The sequence below is a fragment of the Ostrinia furnacalis genome, unplaced genomic scaffold (genome assembly GCF_004193835.3).
Source record: "Ostrinia furnacalis isolate ACB-3 unplaced genomic scaffold, ASM419383v2 OfSCF4163, whole genome shotgun sequence".
In the NCBI taxonomy this organism is placed as follows: domain Eukaryota; kingdom Metazoa; phylum Arthropoda; class Insecta; order Lepidoptera; family Crambidae; genus Ostrinia; species Ostrinia furnacalis.
This window is the reverse complement of record NW_021134402.1, coordinates 24,478-42,629: the sequence shown is the minus strand read 5'-3', so window position 1 is coordinate 42,629 and position 18,152 is coordinate 24,478. Positions and strand designations below refer to the sequence as shown.

The following is an 18,152-nucleotide window of genomic DNA, read 5'->3' as shown; positions in this document are numbered from 1 at the left end:
TTTCATAACATTTATGTCCAACTTATTTAAGCAAAACTTCGATGTATCATCAGCCTTACTTGTAGTTGCTCTTCCAAACACTCCGGACTAGCCCCAAGTGCATTCACCACAACATTTCGTATGCGGGAACCACGCTCGAGGAGTGCAGTCCATAAATCATTCAAATGCAATGGCCGACAGACCATTATAAGTTAGATTGAACATCTTAAGCTGCCTTCGATTATTCCATCGGAAATCGCAAATTGATTTGTTGAATACAATAGCCATCGTTGAACTGCTTTGATTATAAATAGATAATATTGTAAGTAGTAAAATCATGACGAGAATACCTCATCTACGTTAGTGATTATTATCTACTCACTTTTCAATTTTCCGGCGCTACCTGACTTATCATTTGCCTTGGTGCATTTACCTGAGAGGTTTATATCAGCTTCATTGAAAATAGTGAAGAAATGAAAATGAAATGTTTTATCCAGCGACACAAAACACGTCAGTGCAGTGATTTGACTGTTGTTTTCTTACGGAAGAGACTCGACTCTCGAATAAATCCTGGGCTCCATTCCCATTTGGCGTGGTTTTGTTTTATTTTATCCCGATTTAGATAGGATAGTGGTTAATAAAATATTTTCTAAAAAGAAATCAGAGTATGATTCTGTACTTGAACATGCCATTGGTCGACAAAAAAGCAATTTTCAGTAGTCAGCTACTGGCTATCTATCTACTACCTAACTTTACTTTCACTTCTCTGATACTGAACTCTACCAAGTGCCATATTATAAAATACACCCACATGCTAACTCTGGATTAAGATTGACGACAAAAAACGAACAATCACAGTAGCGATGATACGGCGACAAAAACAATTATAGAATCAATCATCTCATTTACTCGTACTAAATAGAGTGACTGCCACCCAAGATCATTTATTTGGTCGCGGATGAATCATTTGGCTTCTGTTAGACACGAATTTATTGTCTTAGTTCAGTCAACTTAAAAGAACCCCGTGACAAATTAGAAATAACTATTGAAGAGGAACACTATAATACACACAACAACGAACACTATAATACACTATAAAACACAGTAGTTTTTGGGATTTTTAATAAACAGCTGAAATTAGTAGATACTTACTGATGCGAGTCGGACAGTAGTTAAATGTAGGTACGCAGTGTGGAGCTTTGTGAATTATTTTTCATGGCCTGCTTATTGACGCCTCTCTGGTGTTTATCGACTACGATAACAGCTGCAGTTACGAGTTCAGATCCCGCTGGGAGCTAATATTAGTGCGATAAACTCGAGTACCTTACCATTATAATGACATTTTAACTTTCCCCCGAGACAAACTTGTCCTTCACTGGTTAGGTTTTTATTGGCGGTCAAACTGTAGATCCTGGCTACACAGGAGTTGCAGCAGTGGGAAAGAGAGGTGGTAATAGTCCCGTATTATGATGCGTCAGTCTTCTTGAAACATGCCAAATTACAGTGTTTTAGCTTGTCGTGCAGTCATAGTCATAGTCATTTATTCCATAAACATTCCAGTGCCTAAAAACCACTTTGTTCTTTGTCTAAAGGTCCACGGACACCGAAGCAGACACAGACGGCAAGGTGCCGGGCTGTTCCTCTCATCATCATACGTGATACCAGGGGGGGAGGGGCACGGCGCGTGGGGGGAGTGGGGGGAGGTCTCGCCGTGTTCGCGGACGTGCGGCGGGGGTGTAGCTAGCCAGAAAAGGATATGTCTCGAAGTTGGGTAAGGGTCTTGGTTTTGAGTTGAGATATTGTTAAATACTTGAGACTTAGGGCGCCTTCGAATTAGAGACTAGGAAGCGCTGCAGTAGTGCCATTATGGCGCGCTTGCGGCAGCACTATACTAGTATTCATGCAATTTCTAGACTAGAAGCACAGTTGCATGCCTCTAATTTGAAGGCGGTCTTAGAAGCATGCTCTGTTTCTTAAATAAAGCCAGAGAAGCAAAGCAGGATAGAAGACGTGAAAATTCTTTTTCTTTGTTTGAAGACCTGAGCCTCTTCAGACTTGAGTTTGTACTACGCTAGATAGCATCCCTAATAAACATCACAAGTGAATGTTGTCAAATCCTGAATTTCTAAAATACCTAGCCATAAAAGAACACAGACATTACAAAATAAACAAAATCAATCGTTGTTGACGAAGTTAGGCCGCCTCCTTGGCCGCGCAACACTGGCCACTAAGAAAACTGCATGCGTGTGCACTGCATTTTTCTCGACGAACAATTTCGATGTTCTTTTGTTTTTTTCTTGGACACGAATTTTGTACGCATTAAAATTTTCTCGTCTCAATTTTGTAAATAATTATTGTTTTATATTCACGTCTTAACCCCGTATATCGAGTATTTCTTAAAAATTAACTAAAATTACCACGAAACTTATAATTTAGGCACAACGAGCCACAGCAATATTTGGAGGTGTACCTACGCCTTAAAAAGACTTTAAAATAAATTATCTTAATATTTTTTCTGTTTCAGACCAGACGGCCAGCCTCTGTGCCGGGGAGGAGACACGAAGTTCTTCTCGTGCCAAACGCAGGACTGTCCCGACGGCGCCCAGGACTTCCGCGCCCAACAGTGCTCGGAGTTCGACGACGTGGCCTTTAAGGGAATCAAATACAAGTGAGTTATCAAATGCAATTAAATCAATTAGGTATTTAGCTTGAAAAAACTAGTTTAGGTTTAGATCACACATTTCAACAGAGTATAGCATGCAAAAAGATATAAATTAAGACGTGTCGAGTTAGTAGCACGTATTTAGTTATTTATAACGCTTATGTGGTTTAGTGGTGAGACCACCTGTCTCAGATACAGATGTCCTGGGTTCGATTCCTAAGTGGTGGCTAAATTTTCTGCGTAGTGGTGGAGGTATAGCGTCAGCGCTTCGTACCTAAATCCAAGCTAAGCTGACTACCACCATCTTACCAAAGTGTATTTTTTGACTTTCACATTTTTAATGTGATTTTCAAGAAGATTACTAAGTACTAGCATCAAACGCTTAATTTATATTATCTTGAAAAGTTGTATGATTTTGCTGTTATTGTTATATCCAGATGGGTGCCATACACAAAGGGTCCGAACCCGTGCGAGCTGAACTGCATGCCGCGAGGCGAGCGGTTCTACTACCGGCAGAAGCTGCAGGTCGTCGACGGGACCAGGTGCAGCGAGGAGTCCTTCGACGTCTGCGTAAACGGCACCTGCCAGGTAAATTGAGAGAAACAAAATTTGTTTATGCTAGTCAGTTATTAATGGTACGACTACTCACCGCTAGATGGCGTTGTACGCTGTTAGCTCGCGGTGGTAAAGTTTTCACTGTGCGTGATGTAGCGTGACAGTCTATAGATCGACAAACAATATTTATAAAGTCATCTGTGTCATCAACACCTTAGAACAATTTTGATATCTTAAATAAGCATTACGTTAAGCTGGATGTAATAATATCATAAAAAAAAATTACGGTATTTTTTATTTAAGAATGTAATTTAAGCTAGCTGTTCCAGTTGGAAGAAACTAAACTCTTAGTCTTCACTATCATTTCACTACAAATCAATTGACTTTGCCCTGTGCTACAGAAGATAATAAGCACCACCTGAAATTCTTCCTGACTCTAATCTCCTAGAGAATATGGTTCAGTTTGCAATGATGGTGGTAAAATAGTAAATGTTGTTGCAGCCTGTTGGTTGCGACATGATGCTAGGGTCGGCAGCGCGCGAGGATAAGTGCCGGGAGTGCCGCGGGAATGGCACCAACTGCCACACTGAAGACAACATTCTGGACACACAGGATCTCAGGAATGGTGGGTCCATTGACTAACCCCAGTTCCTCACAGATTCTGAGGACCAGCAACTCACTAATTGGTGAACTGAACAACGATTGCCGTTTATCAAGTTCACCACATCAACCATCATCAACATCAGGACGACTGCTAAAAATAGACCTCCTCAATGATTTCTATTGACTGGTTGGTAGCGGCCTACACCCAGCGCTTTCCTGCTACCTTTATGAGGTCGTCGGTGCACCCTGTGGGTGGACGTCCCACGCTGCGTTTTCCATCATGCATAGTAATTGCTTATAGTATCTACTAAAAACGTTCAATAGGTATTGGTGGTTGGTGTTTTCAGGTACACTGTCTAACTCTAAATATTTATATGGTTTTCAGGATACAATGACATACTTCTCATACCTGCTGGGGCAACCAACATTTATATTAGAGAAGTCAGAGCATCCAGTAATTATTTAGGTAAGTGGATCAGAAATCTGTACATACCTACTTCGTTTACAATCTATCATCAAAGTAAAATGATGTTTATTCCACAGCGTTAAGAGCGACAACGAACGACACATACTACCTGAACGGTTACTACCACATCGACTTCCCTCGAAGCATAGAGATCGCGGGGGCGACGTGGCACTACGAGCGAAGCCAGAACGGACTGCCTTCGCCTGACAAACTGAGGTGTTTGGGACCGACGAATGAAGCGCTTTTCTTATCTGTAAGTAATCAGAACTAACGAGAATACTGTGCGGTTAAAAAGAAATAAACCGGTGTAGCAAACCACTGGTCTCTGTCCCAAATTCGAGGTCTTATCTTTTTTTAGCTCTTCTCTTTAGAGGGCAAATGATGATGTTACAATTCTTGGGGCGATTTTTTCTGCGTTTTATAGGCATATTGCAAAACTCTACATTTCTGCACAATCATATTTAAACAAAGTTATTGTTTTCAGCTTCTCCTACAAGAGCCAAACGTGGGTATTCAGTACGAGTACAGCATACCCAAAGCACTAGCGCCACCGCCCAACCAGGAGTACAACTGGGTCCACGATGAGTTCACGCCTTGCAGCGAAACATGTGGTGGAGGTATTACTTCTTTCTGATAGTTCTATTTGTTTTCTCTAGATATAATAGAAGTAAGAAATCGTCAGCTCATCTATTTAACTAGTATAGTCATATTATGGTGTGTCGTTCACGAGCTGCTTTACAAAATGTCCGGTCAGACACATTTTTTATTCAGAACGGCTGTAATGTAATACTAATAATCCGAAACAGGGGTGGGGCCTGGTGACCCGTAGCACAGGTTTCTCTTTTGAAACCTATTTCAGGCACCAGTCACACACACTTTGTTACAAATTTGGCCTTGGCCTAGTTAATTTTATTTTTAAGGACCTAAATTGTGAAGGGCTTAATAAATATTTTTTATTCTAAGGTTTTTTTGTTCTTCAGGTATCCAAACCCGCAACGTTACGTGCCGGACTCGCGAAGAACTAGACGTGGTAGACGACGGACTCTGCAACGAGGCTTTCAAGCCGGACTCCAACCAGACGTGCAACAACAACCCGTGCCCCGCCCAGTGGGTCACAGGCGAGTGGGACAAGTGCACCAAGCACTGCGGCGAAGGGGGCACCAGGCATCGTCACGTGTACTGCGAGAAGATCATCGCGAATAGGTGAGTCAAACTGGCGGTCCTGCTGTGGATCCTGGCTACACAGGAGTTGCAGTGACAGGAGCGAGAGGTGAAAATAGTCCCGAATGGGTGAGCCATTGTTGACGTCAAAATAGCTGGTAGTTGAAGCAGGAGAGGCTAAAAAGTAAGACTTGCAGATCATGTAGGTACCTTTATCTACAGTCTACTAACTAGAGTGGTCCTTCGACCCCAAGTTATTCTGCAACGAGGCCTTCAAGCCGGACTCCAACCAGACCTGCAACAACAACCCGTGCCCCGCGCAGTGGGTCACGGGCGAGTGGGACAAGTGCACCAAGCACTGCGGCGAGGGCGGCACCCGCCATCGTCACGTGTGCTGTGAAAAGATCATTGCGAATAGGTGAGTCAAACTGGCGGTCCTGCTGTAGATCCTGGCTGCACAGGAGTTGCAGTGACGGGATCGAGAGGCGAAAATAGTCTCGAATGGGTGAGCCACTGTTGACGTCAATATAGCTGGTAGTTGAAGCAGGAGAGATCGTTGACATCAAAAGTACTGGAGAGGATTCAAATGAAAAAGAAAAACTTGCAGAACATGAAGGCAGTAGAAACTAGTGGTTGAATAGTTCTGATAAGGAGAGAGACATAGTTAGGTCTTCGAAAAAACTGGCAGTGGAGGCTGGAAGGGTTTCAGGCAAAAATAAGCAAATTGACAGAAATAAGGACGACTATACCTTATGCTATAGGCCTAAGATGCACGCCGTGATAACTTTTATCGACGTCAAAATGTATGGGAAAAACGATAAAATTGCGTGATAACCGCTTATCGCGGCGCGCATCTTAGGCCTACTGCATACTGGTGATGTTATTTTGCCGTTTTGTATAATATTGAATTGATAAAATGTTTCCAAATTCTTCACACCCTCTAAACTGGCATACCTTGTTTCAGAAATCCAACAGTGGTCGCAAATAAGGAGTGCTTGGAACTGCTGGGCCCCATGCCGGCTCAGTTCGAGGAGTGCAACCATGACGCCCCCTGCCCTACCTGGTTTACCGGACCTTGGAAGCCTGTGAGTACTTAGTGTTAAATATTTAAAAGAAGACGACATAACATAATAATAAACTAATATTTATTTTGATAGCAATAGCTTATTATGATGCTGAAATGGACTTGTAATTAAAATTTCAAATCCATTTACTTACAGCTAAGCTTTAACACATAATTGTGTTAGAAATGTGGTCAATAGAAATATAGTCCAGTGGTTGACAGAGACCAAACTCAGTCAACAGTAGGGTAATTGACACCTTTTGTTACAACAGCAATGAATTCCAATCACAATCATCTTTAATTTATACCTAACTTTACAATTTTGTTCCGTATTCTAGTGCGACAAACTGTGCGACGAAGGCAAGCAGACCAGGCAAGTGGTGTGCTATCAGAAGACGGACGGCCGCGTGGAAGTCTTGGACGACAAGGAGTGCGTGGACGAGAAGCCTCCCGCGGAGCAGGCTTGCATGCTGCACCCTTGCGAGGGAGTCGACTGGGTCCTCACTGACTGGACTGGGGTAAGAACTAAAAAAATTCACATTCTGTGATTACAAGAGGAATTGAATAGGTTGTTTCAAAATTGTAAGTTGTCATTTTATGAAAAAATAGCTAGGCACTTTCAAAAGGTCATCTTTGGAATGTTGTAAAGAGCACTATTAAAAACCATTCGAGTTGCTACGCACTTTAATGGAGTGCGACTCTCCCTTGCACTTACCCGCATACCTCCCCGCGTTCGCCCTGTCCGTACCAGAGCGTCGATGTGACGTCACCACAGCCATGTGCGCAGTTAACTCGACCGAGTTGTAGTTTCTTCTTCTTGATTCTCCATTCTGGTTCAGACATGCATAATAAGCGTGCCATTTCCGGTAGTTCTTGCTTGCAACTACTAAGGCCATAACCGTGCGTTTACGGTTCGACGCAATATGTACGAGAACTGTACTGTTTAGCAACCGCGTGATTAGTGATAAGTCTGAAACAGGCCATAAGAGCTTTGAAACGGCCTGACCTACGACATGAATCATGTCAGACTTTCTAAGGCGGCACTAATATCCTCAGTCGCTATAAAACCTGGACAATAGAAGACTCAAAATTGTCTTTTATGACCTTTAACATAAAATGTAATTTCCAGTGCGACAACTGCCTATCGACAGTGCAAACCCGGAGTGCTGTGTGCGCGACCAAAGACCGAAAAGTGGTAAACTCCACGTTCTGCTCGTATCATCCAACTCCGGTGCTGGAGGAACCGTGTGACCGCACCAAGCTACCTCCTTGCGAGGTCCAGTGGTACGCTACTCAATGGAGCAAGGTGAGCATCTTGTTTTAAATAAAAATGATTGTATTTCAGACATCAAAGTCCAGCAAGGAGTCCAGAATAGTAAAAAAATTGAGGCAGCTGAACCCACTGCATCATAAAAGAAATGTCTATTTGAACAGCTAACGTACATAAAATACTACCTCTTTATTGATCCAATCATTACGCCCATTTTCAAATACGGGAGCTCCAATTTTTTTTTATGATTCCCATAAGTCGAACTCGAATTGTAAGAAGAAAATTGTTTTGAAACATCAATCAATCCTACGCGAGAAAGCGTGAGCCGCACCAATGCGTCCCGAATCCCGATGCAAAGTTAGAGAAGCTGTGACTTAGACCCAAATTACCCATAGGAACAACAAAAACAGTATTTGAATTACTTACCTAGTCATTTAATAGATAAATCTTGAAGTGGAATTAACCCATAACCTACATCGAAATCTTTATTGTTGTAATAATTAAGGCTTTTTCTCATCGTCAATCTCTTTCAGTGTTCGGCAGAATGCGGCGTCGGCGTGCAAACCCGGCGCGTCTTCTGCGGCATGTTCGACGGCGAGTCTGTTCTGAAGGTGGCCGACGAACGCTGCGACCAGGAGGAGAAGTACAACGACACCCGGCCCTGCGAGGTCAAGAAGTGCCCCGCCTTGTGGTACGCTGGACCTTGGTCTGAGGTAAGACAATGTACTTAGACCATGCTAGCTTTATTAGGCAGATTTTGACCGCAATCACACTCTGTAACCCTGTGCCATTCACTCTTACCTTGAAAAGATCTGGTTTAAAGTTTTCGGGAAAGAAAACTCACCGTATAAAAAAAAACTATTTCTTCGGAACTCCAACATAAAACAACACCAACAGCACATTCGTAAAGATAACCTCAGAATAAAGACGGCTGGATAGATGACACATGTGGGAGATCATGTTCTTTCTTTCTCATCAAGTCATTAGTCTCCACTGCATGAGCAAGACCCTATCTAATTGACCAAATGAGCAAGATGTGAGACACATCTTGCTAAAATCCTCCTTTTTGACTCAAGATTCGACTGACTTGTGAGTAAATGTAAGAATCTAAGATTGGTCTCTTATAAATGCCGTAAGCCGCGTAATAGCGTCACGCAATAGGCCACGTCAATGCTAAAGAAATAATAAATAAATCTTTGGACAATTTTACATAGCGCTGTCTAGCCCCAAAGTAAGCAATTCACATGCTTGTGTTGACGCTGATATCGTACGCAGCGTATAACGTTTAATAAGAAACCGTAGCCTTAGGAATATCAATTCCATTTGTTTGTCCAGTGCACAGCGCCCTGCGACGGAGGCGAGCAGTTCCGCCGCGTGATGTGCTTGAGCGGGACCGAGCCGGCAGTGGACTGCGACATCGCCTCTGTGCTCGACAGCACGCAGGCCTGCAACTTGAGCCCTTGCAACGAAGGTAATAAANAGGTAAAACGCTATAATCAATACTCAAACTTAATCGTTTATTGCATAACCACAGTTAGTTAGTTTTGCAGGGCAATCGAATACCGCACTTAGCCTCCTGATTGGGCCATTGTGCGCGATTTGTGGTTTATCTTCCTACTCCAACCACCCCAGATCCCCCCAGAAGGCGAGCAGCCCGTCTAGGCTGCTGCAGGCCTCCCGTAGTGACGATGGTGATCATTGCATAACCACATTAGAATTCCCATTAGGTCTTACAATTTAGGCAATCCCTTATGTAATGTGTACAACCCGGTCAACTTAATTGCGGACCTGGCTGTCGTGACGTCACATCGACGCTCTGGTACGGACTGGACTGGAAGGAGGTGTGCGGGTGAGTACGAGGGACAGTCGCATCCCAGCAGTTAACTTGACCGGGTTGTCATTTCAGCCAATACTTTCCATGTTGATCGATTGGTAGCGGCCTGCATCCAGCCAGACCGAGTTGTAGTGATAGATAAACATTATCAGCAAGTCTTCGTCGTACAAATCTTTGTTGTTGTCTCCAGTGCTCAGGAGTGGAAGTCCGTGTAATTATGATGATAAGAAAATAGCGATATTTTTCTTCTAATATGGCCTCATTTCCCAGATGAGGTAACGGTTGTGGGACCAAACCCGACCCCCATCATGGACGACTACGACGAGGACTGTGAGGACGAGGAGTTCCCAGAGGGCGCGGAAGAGGATGAGTTCCCAGAGAAGGGCGCTGAAGAGGACTCTTCGCTAAGCACATTCGTAAGAACTCTCACTGCTTTTTCTTGCTTTCATCGCCTCGGTTAGTGACATTAGTGGTTTCAACAAGATTATATCGAATTTATTCATATTCTTACATATTTTGCAGCCCGATGAGATGTTCAGTGACAGTCCAGACATATCTGGTAAGTTTGATTAACCCTCAAGCTGTTAATGGCAGAATAGTATCTATAATACCTACATTATTTTGAACTTTATTTCCTTAGGTCTAAAAACAATGCAAATGTTTAAGTTTCTTATATTTTCTTAAAATATTTTTTTTGCAAGTGTTTCTTATCCGATTTAATCCGAATGAGATTAATAACATCATTATTACTACTTAACCTATATTATAATTTATGAACACTATTACAGAGTCACCTTCGGAACTCGAGTCAGAATTCACTCTAGGATCAGGAGGTAAGAAAGATAATAATAAAAATTAAATAAAACTTTAAAATAATAGTATAGTAATTAAATAATAAGTCTTAATTACTTAATTATTTTTCAGAGGGTTCCGGCTTTAGCTCAACCGATTCCACATTATCATCAGAAGAATGGTCTACTGACGAAACTGGTTCCACTGATGAGACTACTCTTAGCACCGACACAGACGAAACCTCAGAGTCTGGTGCCACTGACTCCAGCTCACTTGTCACTGAGCCAACTGCTGTTAAAATATCAGCCTCGTCAGATGGTTCCGCGCCACCATCCGGTTCAACCGAATCAAGTGACGCCACAGGATCAACCGAGTCGACTGTCGAGAGTTCCTCATCAAGCGAATTCGACATCGACTATACTGACGAAACTGGGTCTACTGAGTCCAGTGCCACAGACTCGTCTGATCTCACGACTGTATCTGGATCAGAGGAAACCACCGGCTCGACAGGCTCTACTAAGCCTACTGAATCCAAGCCCACTGATGCGTCAGGTCCATCTGATGGAACTACAGAATCGGGAGCTACTGAATCAACTGGAGCAACCGAAAGCACAGTGTCAGGATCTACTGATGAAACGGAAACTACAGAGTCTGAATATGACGAGGAAACGGAGTCCACTGCGACAGACGAAACGGTTACGGAGGAAACTGAAGCTACTGATTCGACTTTGTCATCAGAATCGTCACCCACTGATGAAACATCTGAATCGTCACCTACTGATGAAACATCTGAATCGAGTACAGAGTCGTCATTATCGACATCAGAATCTACGGAGGGTACTACTAAATCGGGATCAACTGAATCTGGTGCCACTGACGGTACGACAGAAGCAGGAAGCACTGTTTCTGATAAATCTGATGGAACAGAATCTACAGAAGAATCAGGATCTACTGATTCGTCCGCAACTACTGAAGCGGGCAGTACAACTGAGTCTGGAGCAACTGAATCTTCATCTTCCACCGAGTCCGGGGCCACTGAATCTTCATCTTCCACTGAATCCGGAGCAACTGAATCATCAGGCACTACTGAGGTTGAAGCTAGTGGTTCATCTGAAACAACAGAAGCTGGTAGCACTACTGAAGCTGGTTCTACAGAGGCACCTGGATCGACAGAATCAGGCGCTACCGAATCTGGTTCTACACATTCGGGCCCTACTGAATCTGAATCTACAGAACTTTCAGGATCAACAACTGAGTCTGGGTCTACAGAATCTACATCTGAAGGCATTACTGAGTCACCTGTTTCTACTGAAACTACGGAATCTGGTAAGATTTTAAGACTTTGAAAACATAAATGACAAAAAAAATCTGTAGTTACAAAGTGTCACTATTTAATGAATTCGATGCATCGAATTTTTGCGATAGGCTGGATCAATCTAATGTCAAATTAATAATAATAATATGATTAAACATACATACATATTTGTTGCTAAGGTCCAACATCAGAGGCGGCAAGTGAAGAGACAGGATCAACTGAAGCATCCACCACAGAGGGCAGCACTGAGTCTGCGTCCGAAGACACTGGCTCCACGGTGTCGGCCACTGAAGAAACTGGCTCTACTGGTAATACACAGATTAGAGCGACGGTGATAAATTGTTGTAAAATTTATCAAATTACGTAATTTCTATCGTTAATATTCACAGAAACTGGTAGCACCGAAACTGGTTCGACTGAAACAAGCGAAGAATCGACTGTATCCGGTGGATCAAGTGAGTAGACTTATATTTTTCTTATTTATGCAGTGCCAGTGGCAATCAAAGTAAATAAATCAATAGTTAATATAGACAAATTGCCCCATTACTCAAAAATTGTAAAATATGTCGACGTCTTTTTTCCTAGCACCTTGGGACGCGGCGACAACCTTTGGCATCACCAAAAAGCAACGTTGCAAGGCTCGTGCTGCCAAATGCACAAAGAGCAAGTTTGGTTGCTGTCCTGACAAGAAGACTCCTGCTGCTGGACCGTTTGACGAAGGTACGACACATAAAAAGTATTTTTCATAATTCCTAGAATCAACCTTCCCGCGGGTATCGTAAGAGGCGACTTAGGGACTACACATCAAACAGAGAAGGGGCAGCAGCGCTCTCTAAAAACATTCAATCTTTTAAACTGCGATCTCCAACCCGCCTGCCAAGCGTGGGGATTATGGCAAAACCCTCCACTATAGTGGAGGACTCACAGTCCAGCAGTGGACTGTAAAGGGCCGTTGATGATGATGATGATGATGAACCTTCCATAAGTGGTCCGTTCTAAGTAAATTCCCTTATTTTTCAGGTTGTGCCAATCCAAAGACTTGTAACGAGACGACTCATGGATGCTGTCCCGACGGCGTGTCGCCAGCGGCCGGGCCTAAGAACAAGGGCTGTCCCACTGAGCCGTGTGCGGAGACTCTGTTCGGCTGCTGCAAGTCCGACAACAAGACCGCGGCCGAGGGCAACGAGCAGGAAGGCTGCCCGCCACCGCCACCGCCTTGCAAGTCGTCGAAGTAAGTAGATTACACATAAGAAATGGTTTAGATAATGTAGACCAGACCAGAGGATCTAGATAGTTATTCCTAAGTACACCAAGTAAAGAAATGCATTCGGCTAATGGATATCCCTGTCCCTGCCGAGAAATAAACCCGCTAAAACTAACTGCTTGCAAAGTTGCCACTTTTCTAAGTGAAGGCGACAATAGTGGTTATAATAAAGACTAAGCTTTTAGAAACCACAAACCAGGTAAGTAATTTAAGCCAAGAATCAAGGGCTATTGAGTTGTGATAAAATGATTACTTATTAACCATATGGAATCACAGATATGGATGCTGCAAAGACCAAAAAACTGAAGCTACCGGACCAGCCAAAGCGGGTTGCCCTGAAACCGTCGTACAGAAGGGAGAAGAAAAAAAAGAGGGTGAAGATGCTACCACAACAGTTTCACCTGAAGATGCTGACTGTAACTCTACCGAATTTGGTTGCTGCCCTGATGGCGTGTCACCAGGTACGATGCTAACAATATTATTATAGTCTACTCATTTCAATAGTTCAAAACAGATGCATTTAAAAAGGTAAAATACAATTTCAAGCAGGATACCAAAGGACGAAGCACACTCATCAACCCGGAAACGGATCGTAACCGTATCAATTCGAGGCAGTCAGTATTAACGCCTCGCCTCGCGGTTGTCTACGTGGCGAAAGACTATACGGTGTTGACCCCTTTCCGGAGTAATAAGTGTGCTATGGCTTTTAAAATCAACTAAACGAAATAAACTTGTAACCTACCTACATGTTTTCTATGAAACTTTCATCAACAGCTGCTGGGGCCCAAATGGAAGGCTGTGTGATGTCATGCAACTCGTCCGCCTACGGATGCTGTCCCGACGGGGAGACGCCAGCCCATGGATACGACTACGAAGGCTGCTGCCTCTTGTACCCACATGGATGCTGCCCAGACAACTTCAAGCCTGCTGAAGGACCTCACCTTGAAGGTAAGTCATTACACTAAAGGTCACTGTGTTAATACTAAGTGATGGCAAATTACAATTTAGAGCAGTCAATACAAGTGAACAGCAGTCGCCCGGCAAGCGAAAGGTTGTGGCTTCGATTCCCACCTCAGGCAGTTCGATTTTTTCAAGCTTATAATTTAGTTTGAGATGCACTTTATCATAATTAAGTTAGTAAGTATTCGGCATAAGATGGTTATGAAACACACACAAGGTTTATTACTGACATACTTATACTTTACACCTAGGTACTACTACCCTACTAGGTTCGCGTGGTTCAAGGAATCCTCATCAGTAGTTGAGGAAGCTCAGTCTATTGCTATGTGAATTTTCTTAACTTCAGCCTGTTTGAGGAGCCCTTTGTTCAGCAGTGGACATCCTGTGGCTATAATGATGATGATAACGATGTAGGTTTAACAAAAAGACAACTGATCGAGTGTGGTATTTCCAGGTTGTGGCTGCCAGTACGCCCACTTCGGCTGCTGCCCTGACAACGTCACCATCGCCGCCGGGCCCCGCAACGAGGGATGCGGCTGCCAGTACACCGAGCACGGCTGCTGCCCTGACAGGTGAGTCATAACACTAAACCTACATTATATGTCCCTTTTCAGTTACATTTTATTGTTTTTCGTTTACCTTGCTCTTGACCGATCAAAAGAGAGATTGACTGGTACTGATTAGAGAGTGAGAGCGAATGGCTCCCGGCATTAATTCCGCCATTATTACACATTTACGGTCTCCATAGTCAAATGTACGAAAACGACTGATCCATTGACCATTGTTTAAAATAGCAATCGAATATAGCCTTAGAAAAAACTCAATTATCTAAATCGAGTTCATCCCTATTGCATCCAGACACACGCCAGCCTCCGGCCCCGAATACGAAGGTTGCGACTGCAGCACATACCAGTTCGGCTGCTGCGAGGACGGCGTCACCATCGCCAAGGGCCCCGGCAAGCAGGGCTGCCTCTGCCAGCAGTCCGAGTTCGGATGCTGCGGCGACGGCAAGACGGCCGCTGTCGGCCCTAACCAGGCCGGTTGCGATTGTTCCACCAGCAAATACGGGTGCTGCCCCGATGGACAGACGCCCGCCAACGGCACTAAATTCCTGGGATGCACTGACAAACCTGAAAACAGACAAGGTGAGTTTATAAAGTTGTCAATGTTGCTCAACCAACTGTGTTCTGTTTGATATAATTTCCACTGTCTTATGAATGCTCCGCAGTTTAAAAAATTTGAAAATAAGTAAAGAGAATAACAATTTAGAGCTCACCAAATATCTTATTTACTCCTCTAAGGATAATGGGGACTATTCCCACCGCCGTAACTTCCGCGTAGTAGCTGGGCCACATTGGTGGTACTCTTTGGGTGATCACATATTGATGTGAAGTTCATGTTTATCACGGGGAAAATTAAACTGTTATTAGACCCGCAAAATAATTAACCAGAAGAACGTAGGAAGAGTTCGAAGTTACAGAATTCCCTTTTTTACCTTTATTCTTACATCAAAGTTTATTCTTCATTTCTCACATTATTTTCCAGCTGCTTGCGCCTTATCGACCGACCGTGGTTCATGTTCCAACTACTCCGTGTACTGGTACTACGACCTGCAGTACGGCGGCTGCTCGCGCTTCTGGTACGGAGGCTGCGAGGGCAACGGCAACCGCTTCACCAGCAAGGAGGAGTGCGAGGACGTATGCGTGCAACCCTCGCCGACAGGTCAGTCGCTAATCAAAATAGATATTTTTCTTTTGTCTGCCTTAGATAAGAAATACCTATTTAATTTATTTAGTAGACATTTATTAGGCAAAACTAACAAAATACTAGCTATTACTACTAATAACTAAGTAAATATAATGACTGCTTCATTTATCTATAGGCAACAGGGAAGGGTCAAGTATGCTCCCTTGAGGTACATCATCGCTATTTATTTATAAGTTTTATAAGTTCCTTCGAAAATATTCATTGAGGGTGCTTTAGTAATAACTATAGAGAAGACTTGGACTGATCTCTAAAATAATTAATAAAGTTCTAAAGCTTACTAAATAAAAACGAGATAATATCAAAAGCTTTTTCATGATCTAGAATACAATCAAATTATGTTCAAAGTTTTAACCTTTACCTTTCGATAAGGTTCAAACCCAAAAAAATAACCCTATTATACCTAACCCTTAAGGTTCAATATTCAATGTTGATTCCAGACGCGTGCAACCTACCAAAGGTGAAGGGCGCGTGTACGGGCTACCACCCGCGCTGGTACTACGACTCCGAGCGCGAGCAGTGCGGCCAGTTCATCTTCGGCGGCTGCCTCGGCAACGCCAACAACTTCGACTCGCGCGAGCTCTGCCAGAAGCAGTGCGAGCCCGCTAAGAGCGACGGTGAGTCTTGCCTTAAATTGGAGCCTTGTATTAGATTAAGAAGCTACGCGTCTGACTGTCCTTAGCATTACGTGAGCTTTGTCCACGTTTGGTTCTTTATTTAAAACAAACAACTGAATGTAGCGTCTAATAAGGTCAGATAAAACCGAGGTAGAACCGTGGATTGATTGACACGGTTATTATGTCGGATTTTTGGACAACCATAGGCGTCAGACAAGGCTAATTCTATACTTTCAATCTTGGGTTCTGAGGTAGGTTCTTGTAAAAACCTAACTGATCCCAAGGATTTTTTTATCAGCACAAATAATAAATATCTAGTTACCAAAAGATATAAGGTTCCTTTTCATGATTCAGGACATGAATGCGAGTGATATTTCAGGTTCTAAATCAATCTTGAAACTATACCTTCACAGTATCACAGCTCAGTTTTTCAAGACCTCCTTTTCATTTGCAATTTATGATCACTGGTAAATGGATAGTCCCAGATCTGTCTTCTATTAGTAAGGCCTAGCACCAGACTTCAAGATGCTGTCGTTGATGGTAATTTAAAACAGCGCTGTCAAATAGTCCTTGGCAGCACAAGCTGATCCACCTCCATTTGCTTCTACGTTTTTATTATAAGTTTTATTTTGTAAAAAAGCAATAAACAAATTTTGTTATTTATTATTATTGTGATCCGATTCCCCAGACCAATGCTCGTTACCCATCGACCGAGGCACGTGCGCGGGCAACTTCCTTCGCTACGGCTTTGACCCGGAAACGCGGCGCTGCGAGCAGTTTGTCTGGGGCGGCTGCGGCGGGAACAACAACCGGTTCGGATCAGAAGCAGCTTGTCTGCACCATTGCGCGCCGCCTGGCGAACCTCAGCGTGAGTTTGGGATGCTCTGGTGGTGGGATTTTAGAGAAAGGGATTTAGGGGACTTAAGTTCTTTGGTATTGACTTTAGAAGATATTTTTCAACCTCAAACAGTTATGAGATTTCAGTGACATTTACGTAATCAGCTAAGATCTGCTAAGGTAACATTCATGACGAGCTTTTAAAAATGAAATGTTTTTTTCACTAACTGTATGGTTGAGGAATGATCATCATCTTTAATTTGGCAGACTAAAATTAAATGTACCTAGATTGCAATTTTGGGATGTGAGCATGGTGTTTGGGGTTTTTTAACAAAGAATACTTCGCATGACCTTTTAAACTATTAAAACTTTCTTCTACTATCTTGGGTTCTAATATTATCTTGGGTCTACGGTTATGGTTATTTGGGTGAATATCCCAAACACGTTTTTTACGCGGCGGAGCTGAGAATCGATGGGAGAAATGTAACTAGAGCGATGATTTTTTTTCTGTATATAGTTTATACAGCGTTTTACACGATAGCAAAGTCTTCAGGACAATAGGTAGTTATTTTATGTACTAAAAAATTTTTCAAAGACCCAAAATCTAATAGCGGTGGCGCGTCCTAACTCTATTTCTACTCATAAATTGTGTTATTCCTTCTNTTTCGTAATTTTTTATTTATCTTATTAGGTCTTTTTCAAGGCCCTCCTGTTTTATAACATTATCCAATAATTTTACACGAGAAACCACAATGCGTTTTATATTTCCTATGCAAAAATGACATTTACGGTCTATTCTAGACATAATATAAATTAGATATTAAAATAATTTAATCGCCATTTTCAGTAACCTTTATCTAAAGTTGATTTAGTGTTAAAGATCACAATGTTTCTAAATTAAAGTTCCTCTTTAATAAAAAGTGTCTCACATAGTTCTTCGTGAAGTTAAATAAAACTTAGCTGTAAAAATAATTATTACTCTTAAATAAGTATTCAAGATATCTTCAACT

The 18,152-nt window shown here is 42.7% G+C and overlaps 1 protein-coding gene across 9 annotated transcripts in view; it reads left to right on the top strand.

The window, feature by feature from the left end:
• The first annotated feature begins 1,697 nt into the window (after positions 1-1,697).
• Positions 1,698-18,152, top strand: part of LOC114359014 (proteoglycan-like sulfated glycoprotein papilin) — a 40,571-nt gene continuing 24,116 nt past the window's right edge. For 7 of the 9 annotated variants that reach the window (XM_028313238.1, XM_028313246.1, XM_028313241.1 and 4 more), the window contains exons 1-28: positions 1,698-1,750; positions 2,504-2,647; positions 3,079-3,229; positions 3,698-3,821; positions 4,185-4,265; positions 4,343-4,518; positions 4,750-4,882; positions 5,246-5,468; positions 6,391-6,511; positions 6,828-7,007; positions 7,619-7,795; positions 8,293-8,472; positions 9,095-9,230; positions 9,864-10,009; positions 10,116-10,152; positions 10,382-10,426; positions 10,518-11,711; positions 11,880-12,008; positions 12,090-12,155; positions 12,286-12,420; positions 12,721-12,931; positions 13,241-13,425; positions 13,739-13,912; positions 14,379-14,496; positions 14,783-15,069; positions 15,470-15,646; positions 16,129-16,305; positions 16,994-17,173. In XM_028313238.1, coding sequence (XP_028169039.1) covers positions 3,125-3,229; positions 3,698-3,821; positions 4,185-4,265; positions 4,343-4,518; positions 4,750-4,882; positions 5,246-5,468; positions 6,391-6,511; positions 6,828-7,007; positions 7,619-7,795; positions 8,293-8,472; positions 9,095-9,230; positions 9,864-10,009; positions 10,116-10,152; positions 10,382-10,426; positions 10,518-11,711; positions 11,880-12,008; positions 12,090-12,155; positions 12,286-12,420; positions 12,721-12,931; positions 13,241-13,425; positions 13,739-13,912; positions 14,379-14,496; positions 14,783-15,069; positions 15,470-15,646; positions 16,129-16,305; positions 16,994-17,173 — 4,897 coding nt within the window. In that variant the 5' untranslated portion in view covers positions 1,698-1,750; positions 2,504-2,647; positions 3,079-3,124. The remainder of the gene's footprint in view (positions 1,751-2,503; positions 2,648-3,078; positions 3,230-3,697; positions 3,822-4,184; positions 4,266-4,342; positions 4,519-4,749; positions 4,883-5,245; positions 5,469-6,390; positions 6,512-6,827; positions 7,008-7,618; positions 7,796-8,292; positions 8,473-9,094; positions 9,231-9,863; positions 10,010-10,115; positions 10,153-10,381; positions 10,427-10,517; positions 11,712-11,879; positions 12,009-12,089; positions 12,156-12,285; positions 12,421-12,720; positions 12,932-13,240; positions 13,426-13,738; positions 13,913-14,378; positions 14,497-14,782; positions 15,070-15,469; positions 15,647-16,128; positions 16,306-16,993; positions 17,174-18,152) is intronic. The other 2 variants (XM_028313240.1, XM_028313239.1) reach the window with 2 other exon arrangements.